This window comes from Dipodomys spectabilis, unplaced genomic scaffold, assembly GCF_019054845.1.
Source record: "Dipodomys spectabilis isolate Male_0828 unplaced genomic scaffold, ASM1905484v1 ptg000079l, whole genome shotgun sequence".
NCBI classification, from domain to species: domain Eukaryota; kingdom Metazoa; phylum Chordata; class Mammalia; order Rodentia; family Heteromyidae; genus Dipodomys; species Dipodomys spectabilis.
In genome coordinates, this window is record NW_024870756.1 from 1,968,442 (window position 1) to 1,984,514 (window position 16,073).

Genomic DNA, 16,073 nt, shown 5'->3' on the forward strand with positions numbered 1-16,073 from the left:
GTGGGATCCATGGCTTTAATGAAGGGAGGTTCCCATGAAGAATGTTAATAAATACGTAAGGACAATATTAACAATGCAGGAAAGTGATCCAGAAAATAATTATAACAATGTACAAGCCTTAAGGAACAATGGGTTACTTTATACTAAAACCACTGGATGAAGTAACATGGAAATGGACATTCACAGGCTGTTAAAGTTATCACATACACTATATAGTATACTGCAAAGAGAAAAACACACCTTAAAATTAAGACCTATGGCTTTAACTGTGACCCAGCAATCAAACTCATAGATGGAAAATGAGAAGTTGTATTTTTATAAATGGTACCACCTATAAAGTATTCACATCAGGAAAATCTAACATAATAAATCTAAGCAAGTTTAATTTTCTTTCTTTTTTTGGCCAGGGGAGTGGGGGGAGAGAAAAGGGGGAGAGGGCCTGCCAGTACTGGGAACTTAGGGCCTGGGTGTTGTGCCTTAGCTTTTTGCTCATGGCTGGTGCCTCTGAGACACAGCTTGACTTCTGGCTTTTTACTGGTTAATTGGAGATAAAAGTCTTATGGACTTTTCTGCCCCGTCTGGCTTTGAACTGTGATCCTTAGATCTTAGCCTTCTGAGTAGCTGGGATTACATGTATGAGCCACCTGCACCTGCCTTCATTATTTTTTTCTTTGAGACAAGTTATCACTATGTAACTCAGCCTAGCCTTGAATTTGTTATCCTTCTCATTCTGCCTCCTCAATGCTGAGACTACAGGTGTGTACCACCATGCCTCCAGCTAGTTTATATGTAGAGGATACTGGACATGAAAACATTTAGAACCAGTCATTGATGGCTCACACCTGTAATCCTTGGAGACTTAGATCTGAGCACTAGGGTTCCAATGCACCCCAGGGCAGAAAATTGGAGAGATTAATTAACCAGCAAAAAAGCCAGAAGTGGAGGTGTGATTCAAGTGCCAGAGTGCCAGCCTTAAGTGAAAAATCTAAGGGTGAGAGACCATGAGTTCAAACCTCTGTACTGGGAAACATACATGTGCACACACATGCACAAATAGATAAATTCAGATGGAAGCTATTTTATAAGACCACTTGCTCTTCAAGAAATTGTCTGTAGTATAACTCTGGTAAAGTGATATGAAAGCTATATGCTTAACATGTGTGAGGTCCTTGGTTTAATCCACAGCACCAAAGAACAAACAAACAAAAAATCCAAATTGCTACTGTCTTTTAGAAATTTGTTTTTTTCTTGGGTCTGGTCGTGGGGCCTGAACTCTGGGCCTGGGCACTGTCCCTCAGCTCTTCAGCTCAAGGCTAGCCTCTACCACTTGAGCCACAGCGTCACTTCCGGCTTTTTTCTTTTTGCTTATGTGGTGCTGAGAATCGAATCCAGGGCCTCATGCATGCAAGGCAAGCACTCTACCACTGAGCTACCTTCCCAGCCCAGAAATTTTTTTTTTAATTGAAAGAGAATTAAAATTCTCACTGATAGCCAATGAATAATCTTTGACTGGATACTACACATGGAAAAAACTTTGTTCTGGTCAAATATTAATAAATGGGGAAGGAATGAAATAAAGAAAAAACATTAAAATGCTGTTTTGGGTGACAGTGATCAAGATACATTGTATTTATAAATTGCTTTGTTAAAACAGCAACTTCTTTGTACAACTACTTAAAGATAAATTTTTTTTTATATTTTAGTTTTAATTGCTACAGGTTAAGACATACCATAGAAGCTGAAATTCGTTGATGAAATTTAAGAATATGCCTAGCATGCATGAAGCCCTGGGTTCAATTCCTCAGTACCTCATAAATAGAAAAAGCCACAAGTGGCGCTGGAGGCTCAAGTGCTAGCCTTGAGCAAAAGAAGCTTGGGACAGTGCCTAGGCCTCAAGTTCAAGCCCTATGATTGTGGGGGGGGGGGGGTGAGTGGGGGGGAGAGGGTAGAGAAGGGGAGGGGAAGGAAAGAAAATTTATGAGTATTTTCATAACTTGTAACTATCATTTTTAAAAAACTTAATTCCTGGTTTTAATCAATGAACTGATTTTAACCTAAGACCAAATTATTTTAATCTAGGAAGCAGACCTTAATTATTATTCTCTTCAGCTAGCTTTAGTGACTCATTTCTAAACTCATTTCTAAATTATCTATAAAAAGCACTGGAACTTGAACTTAGGACCTCAAGATCTTACTTCACTTTTTTTCTCAGATGGGGGTCTTACCAGTTAAGCACTGGGGGCTCACACCTGTAATCCTAGCTACTCAGGAGGCTGAGACCTGAGGAACAGGGTTCAAAGCCACCCTAGCCACCCTGGGCAGGAAAATCCATGAGACTCTTATCTCCAATTAGCCACCAGAAAACCAGAAGTGGCACTGTGGTTCAAGTAGTAAAGCGCACAGCACCCAGGCCCAGAGTTCAAACCCCACGACAGGGGGAAAAAAAAATGTACAAAAACAAAACAAATCAAGCCAGGCACTGGTGGCTCATGCCTGTAATCCTAGCTACTCAGGAGGCTGAGATCTGAGGATTGTGGTTCAAAGCCAGCTGAGGCAGGAAAATCCATGAGGCTCTCATGTCCTATTAACCACCAGAAAACCCAGAAGTGGCGCTGTGGCTCCAGTGGTACTCACCTTGAGCTGAAGACCTGAGGGGCAGTGCCCAGGCCCAGAATTCAAGCCCAAAAAAGAAAAATAAAATGAAACAAAACAAAGAGTAGTCATTATAAAGTGGAGAAAGAGTAACCCTCAAAACTTGACATGGTTGTAGCTCATAATTGTAATCCTAGCTACTCAGGAAGCTGAGATCTGAAAACTGAAGTTCAAAGTTAGGCTGGGCATAAAAGACTGCAAGACTCTATCTTCAATTAAGCAATAAAAAAGATGGACTGAACTATGCACTACTGGCCTGCAATCCTAGCTACTCAGGAGACTAAGTCTCATGCTTAAGCAAAAAGGAACAAGGAATGTGCCCAGGCCCTGAATTCAATCCTCAGAACTGCCATGAAGTAAGATCTTGAGGTCCTAAGTTCAAGTTCCAGTACCTGCACTAAACAAAACTGTTATGTTTAATCTTTCCACAGATTAAAAGAATGTAAGATACTAACCACTAAATATCTTGATCCTGGATTAGAAAGAAGATATTAGTGGAAATACAGAGGAAGATAGCAAAAGTCTGCAGTTAGCAGTAAGGTATACCATTGTCAATTTCTTCTTTCTTTCTTTCTTTTTGTCAGTCATTGGGCTTAAACTCAGGGTTTGGGTGCTGTCCCTGAGCTCTTTTGCTCAAGGCTAGTGTTCTACAACTTTTGAGCCACAGTGCTACTTCTATACTTCTGGCTTTTTGATAATGGTTAAAAAGCTTCATAGACTTTCCTGCCTGGGCTGGCTTTGAACCTCAATCCTCTGATCTCAGCCTCCTGGGTAGCTAGGATTTTAGCTTGAGCCACCAGTGCCTGGTTTCTACTAAACTATTAAAACAAAAATGCAAAGTTTCATTTATAGTTCTTACTTTTAAAAATACTTTCCTGTCTGTTACTTAAAAAAAAAAAAAGGTCTAGGAATGTAGCTTAGTGGTAGTGCTTGCCTGGCATACATGAGGCCCTGTGTTCAATTCCTCAGTACCACATAAATAGAAAAGGCCAAAGTAGCACTGTGGCTCAAGTGGTAGAATGCTAGCCTTGAGCAAAAAAAAAAAAAAAAAGCTCAGGGACAGTGCTCAGGCCCTGAATTTAACCCCCAGGACTGGCAAAAAAACAAAAGAACACAAAAGCAAAAATAAGGGCTGGGAAGGTGGCTCAGTGTTAAAGCGCTTGCCTTGCATGCTCGAGGCCCTGGGTTCGATTCCTCAGCACCCATAAGCAAAAAAACAAGCTGGAAGTGGTGCTGTGGCTCAAGTGGTAGAGTGCTAGCCTTGAGCTGAAGAGCTGAGGGGCAGCGCCCAGGCTCAGAGTTCAGGCCCATGACCGGACCCAAAATAAAAACCAAAAAAAGAAAAAAAATAGTTCTGGAGGATCAAACCAGTGCCTTGCATATGCTAGGCAACACTGCCACTCAGCTACACTCCAGATCTATTTTATCAAATGATATTAAAATATATTCTTTCAGCTATTCTGAGTTTGTTAATAGCATTTAAGCATCCCTAAAATTGAAATCTACTGTAACACCTTTGAGATCATGTATAAATCTTGTGCAGAACTAGAAAGAGTAGAAAAGTAACTGCTAACTCAAAATGCTCTGTCTCTCAAGTGTTTTGTGTTGCTGTAACAAAGTGTGTAAGGCTGGGGAACTTATAAAGAGGTTTAGGGGCTGGAGGCATGAATCAGTGATGGGTACCTGTCTAGCAGGTACAGTTAAGACCCTAAGTTCAAAACTCCAGCTTGGCCTACCCTAACCCCCACAAAAGCCAGGCAGGCATAGGTGTCCCAAACCTCAAATTTTAGCTTCCTAAAAGAGAGCTGGAGAACTGAAAATAACCACAAAAAGCTAGGCTAGAGGCATGGCTCAAATATTAGAGCACCAACTAAGCAAGCACAAGGCCCCAAAGCCTGAGGGATATGAAGAGAAGGAGAAGGAGAAGGAGTGAAGAGAGGGGGAAGGAGGGAGGGAGGAAGGGAGGGAACATGTGGAGATTTATTTATTTGGTCCACAACTCTGGTGACTTTGAAAAGGACAGCATGACACTGCTATCTGATCAGAGCAAGTCATGAAGTGAAAAGGAACTGGCCACATGCAAAAATGGTTTGGATTTACTGTGTGTGCGCGTGTGAGCGCGAGCACTGGTCCTGGAGCTTGAACTCAGATCAAGGATAGCACTCTTACCACTTGAGCCACAGCTCCACTTCTAGCTTTTTGGTGGTTAACTGAAGATAGAGTATCACAGGGGCTGGGAAGGTAGTAATAAGACAATACACTTGTTCTTAGAAAATATATCATAAAGTATTTAAGCCTAAGGTATCCCAGGGCTATTATGTTTTCAGTGAACTCATATGCTTCAATAAAAAAATAAAAACACAAATAATATAAATCTGGCTATTAAATATTAGTAAGTGGTAATTCCACATGAAAAGCATCTGTCTTCAATTTACTGTTTGTTACTTTTTTTTTTTTGGGTCCGGTCGTGGGGCCTGAACTCTGGGCCTGGGCGCTGTCCCTCAGCTCTTCAGCTCAAGGCTAGCGCTCTACCACTTGAGCCACAGCACCACTTCCAGCTTTTTTTCTTTTTGCTTATGTGGTGCTGAGGAATCGAACCCAGGGCCTCAGGCATGCAAGGCAAGCACTCTACCACTGAGTCACCTTCCCAGCCCCTACTGTTTGTTACTTTTATATTGGTTTTTAATTTTTTTCAAAATAAATACCTGCAAAGTGACATATGATGAAAAAAAATCATCAATACTTCTAGTGAAAATATGATAGCTATCAATGATAATTTATATCAACTTAATATGCTGAAGCTCCTAAGAATACTGAAATCCAAAATACTTAAAATACACTTTTATTAACACAGCTCTTGATAATCTACAAAGAAAATTCACGAATGCTAGGTTTGTTTACAGACACAATCATATTAAAATGCAGAATCTGATAATGAAGTCTCTGAAAATTTGAGTGAAAAGCATAAGATTTTTAAACTAAGATAAATTCCTTAAGAGCAGAGATTATTAAAATTCATATCTACTGTCTAGAATACTGCTTGGAATATTGTAAGAGCAAGTACTCTATGAGTATTTGCTAGCAAGATCAGGTATAGTCTCAGAATTATTTGAACATCTGCAATTTGCTAGAAAATTATCTTATTTTGTCTAAGTTACTAAATTCAGGGAGAAAATATTTGCTATTCATTTTCATGTTACGATACTGCATTGGGAACAGGGAATGTGGCTTAGTGGTAGAGAGCTTGCCTAGTATGCATGAAGCCCTGGGTTTTATTCCTCAGTACCACATACACAGAAAATGACAGATGTGGCACTGTGGCTCAAGTGGTAGAGTGCTAATCTTGAGCAAAGAAAAGCTCAGGGACAGTGCCCAGGCCCTGAGTTCAAGCTCCAGGACTGGCCCCTCCACCCCCAAAAAAAGGAAACTGCATAGGAGGGCACCTCTCTGGCTCATGCCTATAATCATAATCAGGAGACGGATATCTGAGCATGGCAGTTTGAAGCCAGTGTAAGAGGAAAGCCCATGAGATTCTTATCTCCAATTAACCAAAAAATAAAAAAGCCAGAAGTGGAGATGGGGCCCAAGCGGTAGACTAGCCTTGAGCAAAAATGGCTTCGGGTCAGCATGCAGGCTCTCAGTTCAAGTCCCAGGACCAGCAAAGGAAAAAAACAAGACTTATTTCAGAGAGGAAAAAAAGGCTGGGCACTGGTGGCTAGCTACTTTAGGGGCTGAAACCTAAGGACCTTGGTTCAAGGTGAGCAAGATCAGGGAAAATCCAGAACTCTCGTGGCAAAATTCCAGAAGTGGAAGTATAGTTCAAGTGGTTGAGCATCAGTCTTGAGTGAGAAAAGGCTGAGTTCAAGGCCATGAATTCAAGCCCCAGTACACACATACATATGTGTACACACACACACATCAAATTCAATCCAACATAGAAGAAATATTTCATACAAATTACAAGGCCAAAAGTGGGGCAAATAATAATTAAAAATACACAGAGGGGCTGCAAAGTTGGCTCAGTGGTAGAGCACTTGCCTTGCATGCATGAGGCCCTGGGTTCAATTCCTCAGTACCACATAAGCAGAAAAAAGCTGGAAGTGGCGCTGTGGCTCAAGTGGTAGAGCACTAGCCTTGAGCTGAAGAGCCGAGGGACAGCGCCCAGGCCCAGAGTTCAGGCCCCCACAACCAACCTCCCCAAAGAAACCAAAAACGCAGAGTGCTAGAATGACAAGGCCCACATTAGAATGCAGCAATTTTTCTGCTGCAGGTTATTAAGGTTGCTTTATAAACATAATTTCAAGAAAAGTGAGCCGGGTGACAGTGGCTCACACCTGTATTCTAGCTACTCAGAAGGCTGAGATCTGAGGATCATGGTTCAAGGCCAGCTGGGGCAGAGGTCCGTGAGACTCTGATCTCCAATTAACCACCAGAAAACCAAAGTGGTGCCTTGCCTCAAGTGCTAGAGCTCTTGCCTTGAGCTGAAGGCTCAAGGGACAGGGCCCAGGCTGAGTTCAAGAGCCCTATGACCAATCAAAAAAAGAAAAAGAAAAGTGAAAGCTATATAGTAAGAGCATAAGCTATCTCAAAAGCATTGCACTTGAGAGCAAATCAATGACTAATGTTAAGGAGCTCGGAAGCTAACTTCCATCAACTAACAGTGATATTTTCTTTTCGACCAGGGCTGGGGCTTGAACTTAGGGCCTGGACTTTGTCACTGAACTTTTTTGCTCAAGGCTAGCACTCTACCACTCCAGCCACAGCACCACTTCCGGCTTTTTCTTTGTTCATGGTACTGAGAACTCGAACCCAGGGCTTCATGCATGCTAGGCAAGCACTCTACCACTAAGACACATTCCCAGCCCAGTATTTTCTAATTTGGTGCAAAGATTTTCTGAGATTTTTTTTTTTTTTTTTTTTTGTCGGTCGTGGGGCTTGAACTCTGGGCCTGGGCCCTGTCCCTCAGCTCTTCAGCTCAAGGCGAGTACTCTACCACTTGAGCTACAGCACCACTTCTGGTTTTCTGGTGGTTTATTGGAGATAGGAGTCTCACGGTCTCTCCTGCCCGGGCTGGCTTTGAACCCCGATCCTCAGATCTCAGCCTCCTGAGTAGCTAGGATTACAGGCGTGAGCCACCAGCACCCTGCTGAGATTTTTTTTTGGGGGGGGGGGGCCCCTAGAACTCAGGACTTTGAGCTTGCTCAGCTTTTTTGATAACTTGACTGGTATACCACCATTTGAACCACATTTCCAGTCCAGTTTTTTGCTGGTCATTATGCAGATGGAGTATCTTGGACTTTTCTGCCCAAACTTTTCATTTTTCTGCTGGATTTGAACTTTGATTCTTGGTACTCAGCTTCCTATGTAGCTAGAATTACAGTCATGCACCATGGATGTGTAATTTTTTTTTGGGGGGGGGGGGGTCCAGTCGTGGGGCCTGAACTCTGTGCCTTGGCACTGTCCCTCAGCTCTTCAGCTCAAGGCGAGCGCTCTACCACTTGAGCCACAGCGCCACGTCCAGCTTTTTTCTTTTTGCTTATCTGGTGCTGAGGAATCATGCATGCAAGGCAAGCGCTCTACCACTGAGCCACCTTCCCAGCCCCGAATGTGTAGTTTTTAATTCACAAATTGAATGTTCTTAAAGTGACCAAGACCAATTCAGATTTACTACATATGTTTTATTTTTTCATTATAGATAATTCCCAATTCATATAGAATAAATAGTATGTACACCTCCCCCCACTTGCTAGAATGTTTGAATTTATTAATTTTGTACCTGAACATTCCTCAAAATAATCTTGCAGTGTAATTTTTGGGGAGGGTTGGTCATGGGCCTTGAACCCAGGGACTGGGCACTGTATAGTCTCTGAGCACTTCTGTTCAAGCACTTTGAGCCACAGTGCCACTTCCGATTTGGTGCAGGTTAATTGGAGGAAAGAGACTCCTGCCAGGATTGCCCTCAGATCTCAGCCTCCTGAGTAGCCAGGATTACAGGCATGATCCACCAGTGCCCGACTTGCAGCATAAACTATGAGAGTTCTTTTACAATGTTTCTAATGTATTGCTGACAAGAAGATGAATACTGACATTCTTTAACTTAAGATGCTGCTGAAAATAGATGTGGCAACAGACGGTGTTTCCTCTGAGCCATTTAAGAAAACATAGAATACTAAAATTTGAGTTATTTTATTTTCAATGAGTAAAATCTTGATTCACTTCTTGAATTGTACTAGATTGTAAAGCAAATTTATTTATCATTTACCATGGACCAAGCACTAGCTAGACTATATTTAAACTCCCATGGCTCCCAGAATTATTAAGGCAAATATTTTAAAAGTACAATATTGTTGAAAAAATTTAGGGATTAGTCCTTACCTATATTTAATCAAGATTGGCCTGGAAAGAATGAGTTTGGTTGAATAAAGCAAGGGAGGTAATAAGAGTAATTCTAGATCATAGACTAGGTGAAAAATTTCTTAGATAGGCTATTCTAAAGAAGGATATTAGACAAAAATTCTAAATTTCATTTTTTTCTTATCCTCAAAATGCAGTAATTTACCTTCTAGAATTCTAATGGGGAGTGAATGAGCACTTAAAGCATTTAAGACAGAGCCTGACAGACTTATCATCCAGTAACTTTGTGAATGAATAAGGGTCCATTAGTTATCCTGCAATGGCTAGTTCCCTCCCTCCAATCTAGTATTATTTAACTACCTGCTTTTGTACAGCCTGAGAATGATGAAGCTGCCTTCATTATTTGATATTATTTGATATAACTAAAAAGGCTAAGTTCCCAGATAATACTGACAGTGTCTGAAATAAAAACATTTCAAAATAATCTAAAAATTATAAACAATGAACAGTACTTAGTTCAATATGCTACCATATTTCTACTAAGAGCCTAGGGCTTGCTAGGCAGGAGCTCTACAGTTTGAGCCACACCCCCAGCCCTGAAAATTTGTTTTAAAAAACAAAAACCGGGATTGGGAAGGTGGCTCAGTGGTAGCGTACTTGCCTTGCATGCGTAAGGTCCTGAGTTCAATTCCTCAGCACCACTTTTAAGCAGAAAAAGCTGGAAGTGGTGCTGTGTGGCTCAAATGGTAGAGTACTAGCTTTGAGCTGAAGAGCTCAAGGACAGTGCCCAGGCCCAAAGTTCAGGTCCATGACCAACCAAAAACAAAAACAAACTGGGCTCCGGAGCCACTAGTAATCCTATCTACTCAGGAAGCTGAGATCTGAGGATCATGGATCAAAGCCAGTCCAGGCAAGAAAGTCTCTGAGACTCTTATCTCCAATAAACTACTTAGAAAAAGCTGGAAGTGCCCTGTAGTGCTAGCCTTGAGCACAAAGAGGCTCATAGACAGTGCCCAGACCCTGGTTCAAGCCCCAGGACTGGCAAAAACAAAAACAAAAAAACTGTTCACTAAATTGCTTTTTAAAGAATTCATTTATATATCTTTCTAAAAACAAAGGGAATGCCCTAATGATTACTTCAAAAACATATTTCAAGTGGGGCACCAGTGGATCATGCCTGTAATCCTAGCTACTCAGGAGGCTGAGATCTGAGGATCTAAGTTTGAAGCCAGCTGGGGCAGGAAAATCTGTCAGACTCTTATCTCCAATTAATCACCAAAAAAGCCAGAAGTGGAGCTGTGGCTCAAGTGTTTGAGTGCTTTAGAGTGCTAAGCAAAAGAAGCTCAGGGACAGTGTGTAGACCCTGAATTCAAGCTCCAGATCTAGCACAAAAAAGTAAGTAAGTTTTATATATGCAAGTAATTATTAAATAAATTAGAAAAATGCTTAAACCATGAAGAAACCAAGTGCAACTGTGGTTCCCCATATATATTAAAAATTATTTGAAATTCAAAGAAATTTGACCATGAAAAAGTTACATGCAATTTCAAAACTTCAGTAGCTACTAAACAGCAAATCTAAAATTGCATTTTTAAATGCACAGAGCCTTCAAACTGCCAGTATTCCAAGAATAACGAGCAAAAAAGCTGTCAATGGAACTCACGAAAAAGTTAACTATGTGAGGCAGATGTTAAGTCTGCTTCACTTACAGTAAGTAACCAATTTATCTCCTATATGCATCCTGAAAAAGCGTTGTAATATACAAACAAAACACGCCAAAACACCCACATTACTCAGTGAGCTTTCCCCTTATTTTTCGAGAAATACAACAAAGGCAGATTACACCTCATCCAATGTTACTCTGAAAAACAAAGAAAGCAAATGGGGGAAGCTATGGCACAAAGAAAATATCTCAGGCTCGGATCATTCAATATTAACTAAAACTCCTCAGACTTGACTATATAACTGCAACTGTTGCTTCACTTAAAAAAAAAAAAAAAAAAAAGGCCTGGAAGATACATTTCTCCGTGTGAATCTCCACTTTAAAAAGGCAGTTTGCAAGTCCTTGGGGTGTCCAATCAGGCTTTCAGATCGAGGATTGGGGGAGTGCAACCGAAGGAAAGCCAAAGGTTAAAGACAGATGGCTTCTCCCCACCCCCCCACCTCCCCCCCGCCAAGGTGGCAACTCTCTGCCTCCAGAAGGGGAATAAAAATCCTGCCAACAGGGAAATGACAGCGATGCGGGAGGACATCGGGCTGAAATTTTTAAAAAGGTTCACCGCAAAGGGGGTGGGGGGACGGGGAAGGGGGGGAGGGGAGTCAGCCTAGGACAAAGGGCAGGTGCGCGGGGCCGCGGGGCGGCTGGCACGCCAAGTCTTCCCCCCGGTCCGAGGACCGCGGAGGGCCACGCGGCGCTCAAGCGGGGTGCAGGGCTACACTCTGGGCGCGGAGCCCCGCTCCCTCCACTTGGTCCTCTCCCAGCCCGGCTCTCGGCTCTCAGCATCCGGGGGTGCGCTCCCGAGAGCGGCGCAGAACCAGAGGCCGCGGGGCGGCGCGGCGCCGAGGCCTCCCTCCGGGACGGCCACCATCCCGCCTCCCTCATCGCTGCTCCAGACTCACAGAGTCTTGGGCATCTCGTCCTCCATGGCTGTGGTGGTCGCGGCGGCGGCGGCGGCGCCTCTGGGTCCAGCTCCCTGCCCTTCACTACCTCCCAGATCGTTTGAGCAGCTCTCGCTGCGGAATAGCGGGGTTTCTCGGCCGGCCGCGGGTGACTTCGTCTTCTTCCACGGCAATGACACTAAATCGCTCGGCCCAGCGTGAACAATGAAGCTCCGATCCAAGATGGCGGCGAGCCGGGAACCCAAGAGCCGCCGGCGGAGTGACCGGGACCGCGCAGGCGCAGAAGAACCTTGCACTCTCCACCTCGCGTGGCCGCTGGTCTATCATTCAATCCATAGGTTCACTTGTTGCGCAGCCGCTCTTCCAACTCCAGGCTGGGGCGGGGAAATGGCTTAGCGCAGGCGCAAAATTGACTAATTCAGGCTTGGCGTAAACTTTTTCAGTTTCAGATACGGGTGTTTGGCTAGTGAATTAGAATGAAATAGAAATTTTCAGGAAAAAATGTTTTTAAAAAAACTTAGTAGAAGGATTATATTATTACTATGTTTCAAAATGTTTAGCGTGCGGGAGAGTAAAACGCAGCTGCGCCGCCCGGGAATCGAACCCGGGTCGCAAGAATGGGAATCTTGCATGATACCACTACACCAGCGGCGCTGACGGTCAGCAGCCTTGCCAGAGTTCCCTAGGAGCAAATGCAAACACATGTTCCTATGGTTGATTTTCCTATGTGAAGATGGGTCTCACATAACATTTGTTTTCTTAAAAATAAGAATGGAAATGTTAACCCCTCTGAACACCTTTATAATAAGTTTTTAAAGTTCTAAAGAAATGTATTGATAATTTAAAATCCATTTTTGTTGTTAGGAGAAAAGATTTGTCACTCCTCATCCCAATGTAGTTTTACTTTAAAAAAGAAGGGTAGGTACAGAATTCAAACTTGAGTTCTCCCCCCCCCCCAAAAAAAAAAAAAAAAACCAAACCTTGCTTTCTTGGTGCTAAAGAATATTTTAAGACGCTGAATTTTTTTTCATGTTTCGTATACTCTTTAGACAATTGAAAAGCATTTATTGTAAACAGGCCTCAAGAATTTTAAAACTAAATAAATCAGAAGGTTATTTATGGAGCAGAGAATTAAGGTCTCCCAAACGTGGTTTAGTGTTCTCTATATGCAATTTTTAGATTGCATTTTATATGAAATATTTTTTAAAGATAGAATTTATGTATACAGTAGTGTGGTGTCCTCTTTAAAGTAGTTCCTTTAGACTATATCACATTTTAGAATTGTCATTTAGAGTCTGTGGCACATTTTTTTCCTAATTGTATTTTTTCTAATTATAAGCCAGGCCGCAGTGACTCATACCTGTAATCCTAGCCACTCAGGAGGCTGAGATCTGAGGACTAAGGTTCAAAGCCAGCCTGGGCAGGAAAGTCTGTGACTCTAATCTCCAATTAACCTCCAGAAAGCCAGAAGTGGTGCTGTGGCTCAAGTGGTAGAGTTATTGCCTTGAGCTGAAGAGCCCAGGTACAGCACCCAAGCCCTGAGTTCAAGCCTTTTGACAGACCAAAAAAAAACCTAACTATTGGGCTGAAGACTGTGCTTCACCAGTAGAGCACTTGCATAAATATTGTGGCCCACTCTGTAACCTCAGTTCTCTCAAAGCAAGAAATTGAGAATTTCTGAGGTTACTTTGTGAAATAACAGTAACAAACAAATAGTATTAAACTTTGGGGAGGGGCATTTTTTTTTTTTGGTGGGTGGTAGGCGCTGTCCCTCAGCTCCTCAGCTCACGGCTAGTGCTTTACCACTTAAGCCACAGCCCACAGTGCCACTTCTGGTTTTCTGGTGGTTTATTGGAGATAAAGTCTCATGGGGGGGGGGGAGGCTGGGAAGGGATGGGAAGGGGAAACAAAGGAGGAAGCTACAATGCTTGATAAGAAATGTACTCATTATCTTGCCCATGTAATTGTAACCCCTCTGTACAGTATTTTCACAATAAAAAAAAAAGTCTCATAGACTTTCCTGCCCAGGCTGGCTTTGAAGCTCGATCCTCAGATCTCAGCCTCCTGAGTAGCTAGGATAATAAGTGTGAGCCACGGGCATCCGGCTGGGGGACATTTTTTAAAATTATGTTTTAAAAAATTTTTAATTGATGCTATAAAGGTGATGAACAAAGGAGTTACAGTTACATAAATCAGCTAAAGAGTACATTTCTTTTTAGATGTCACCTCTTCCCTAGCAGGAAGCATTAATCTTTTGAGGAAGACTAAGGCAAATGTTAACAGAACATAGTTCACTCTTTCTTTCATTCCTTCCTCTCTTCCCCCGCCTCTCTCTCTCTCTTTCTTGCGCCAAATATGGGGCTTTGAGCCACAGTGCCACTTACAGTTTTCTGGTGGTTAACTGGAGATAAGAATCTCTTGGGGGCTGGGAAGGTGGCTCAGTGGTAGAGGGCTTGCCTTGCATGCCTGAGGCCCTTGGTTTGATTCCTCAGTACCACATAAGCAAAAAGAAAAAAGCCAGAAGTGGCACTGTGGCTCAAGTGGTAGAGTGCTAGCCTTGAGCTGAAGAGCTGAAGGACCACGTCCAGGCCCAGAGTTCAGGCCCCACGACTGGACCCCCTCCCAAAAAAAAAAAAAGGCAAATGGCAAAGAAATAACATTTAGCAACTGTTTTTTAGATTGGAATTGTTGTTTGTTGTGGTTGAACTTTATTAAAACAATGCATGATATCAAAAGTACTAGAATAATTCCTTAGTTTAATTATAACACCGTTACTAAAGATTATTATTGAGCTAACAAGAGACCTATGTAAGACACTGGAATATGTACAATAGCAAATTAATCTTAAAAACTACTAGCAAACAGGATGTTAAAAAAAAAAGAGTCTCTTGGGCTTTCCTGCCCGGGCTGGCTTTGAACCATGATCCTCAGATCTCAGCCTCCTGAGTAGCTAGGATTACAGGCATGAGCCTCCAGCACCCATTTTTGTTTTGTTTTGTTTTGTTTTTATGCCAGGTCTGGGGCTTGAATTTAGCATGTGGACACTGTCCCTAAGGTATTTTATTTTATTTTTATTTTTGCCAGTTTTGTGGCTTGAACTCAGGGCCTGGGCACTGTTCCTTAGCTTCTTTTGCTCAAGGCTAGCATTCTACCATTTGAGCTATGGCACCACTTATGTTTTTTTCTGTTTATGTGGTACTGAGGAATTGAACAGGCTTCATGCATGCAAGCACTCTACCACTAAGCCACATTCCCAGCCCCCTGAGCTTTGTGTTAAAGGCTGGTGTTCTCCTACTTGAACAGCAGCTCCCTTTTTGACCTTTTGGAAGTTCATAGAGATAAAGAGTCTCACAGAATTTCCTGCCTGGGCGGCTTTGAACCACAGTCCTCAGATCTCAGACTCAAGAGTAGCTAGGATTTTAAGCATGAGTCACTAGCACCCAGCTTAACAGCTTTTGATTCACCCATTAAGAGTGGTATTCACAGAGGTACTACAATATGCATCTCATTCTTCTCCCCAACCCATGGATCTTCCTCATCCTATAGATTTGCCTATTGCTGACATTTCATAGAAATGGAGTCATGCAGGCTAATATAATGACCTCAAATTTAATTACCTCAAGAAGGGAAGGATGGAGGCACTTTTAGTCTTTTCCCTATTTATCTGTGTTCCACTGTGCCACGTCCTCAGCCCTCTGCTTTTTTTCTACTCCAAATGATGCTGCAATACTGGTGGATATGTCTTTATAGTGTTTTGTTTGTTTTGTTTAGAGAAATAGGATCACAATATGTAGCTCAGATTGGCCTTGAACTACAGATTCTCCTACCTCAAACTCCAGAGTGTTTGGGATTATGGGTATGCATCATCACCCCTGGGCCAAACCTGCATTTGAGGTTTGTATTTTGTTTTGGCAGGACACATTTCCCACTAAGGAGTTACAGGAAATATATACATATGTACCCATACAATTATACAATCATATATACATGATTACATTTACATAATCATAGTAATAAGGGTTGTGGTCATTCACATTTACATGAACAATGTCTAAAAGCCAGTCCCTGAGTCCTCTGACCTCATTCATATTTCTCTTGCATTAAAATATTTTAGTTTTATTAAACCTTGCCAATATAATAGGGTCTCTGCTTGTTTTAGTTTGTACTTATGTAAACTACTACTAGATTGAATATCTTGAGCAAGAATGCAAGTGCAGTGGCAAAGCCCTTGCCTACCAAGTGTCAATGTCCTGGGTTCTACCCCCAGTGCCAAAAAAGAAAAGACAAAAAAAAAATACAGTTAAAAAATAACCACGAGGAGTAGGGGGAGGGAGGAAGGAGTTGAGGGAGGTGGTGGGGAGAGGAGGGAAGGGATGGTAGAGAGAAAAAAGGAGGAGGTAATAATGCTCAATAGGAAATGTACTCATGACCTTACTCATGTAATTGTA

General features: G+C 42.3%; 1 protein-coding gene and 1 non-coding gene across 12 annotated transcripts in view; both read right to left on the bottom strand.

Moving 5' to 3' along the window:
- Tia1 (TIA1 cytotoxic granule associated RNA binding protein) overlaps window positions 1-11,904 on the bottom strand; it is a 43,950-nt gene extending 32,046 nt beyond the window's left edge. For 3 of the 11 annotated variants that reach the window (XM_042683079.1, XM_042683078.1, XM_042683077.1), the window contains exon 1: window positions 11,626-11,889. In XM_042683079.1, coding sequence (XP_042539013.1) covers window positions 11,626-11,651 — 26 coding nt within the window. In that variant the 5' untranslated portion in view covers window positions 11,652-11,889. Of the gene's footprint in view, window positions 1-11,625 lie in introns of all 11 variants that reach the window. The other 8 variants (XR_006147886.1, XM_042683080.1, XM_042683085.1 and 5 more) reach the window with 6 other exon arrangements.
- Window positions 11,905-12,208: 304 nt separating this feature from the next.
- On the bottom strand, window positions 12,209-12,279 carry Trnag-ccc. The gene has a single exon. It is a non-coding gene; the product is annotated as a tRNA-Gly (tRNA).
- Window positions 12,280-16,073: the final 3,794 nt, after the last annotated feature.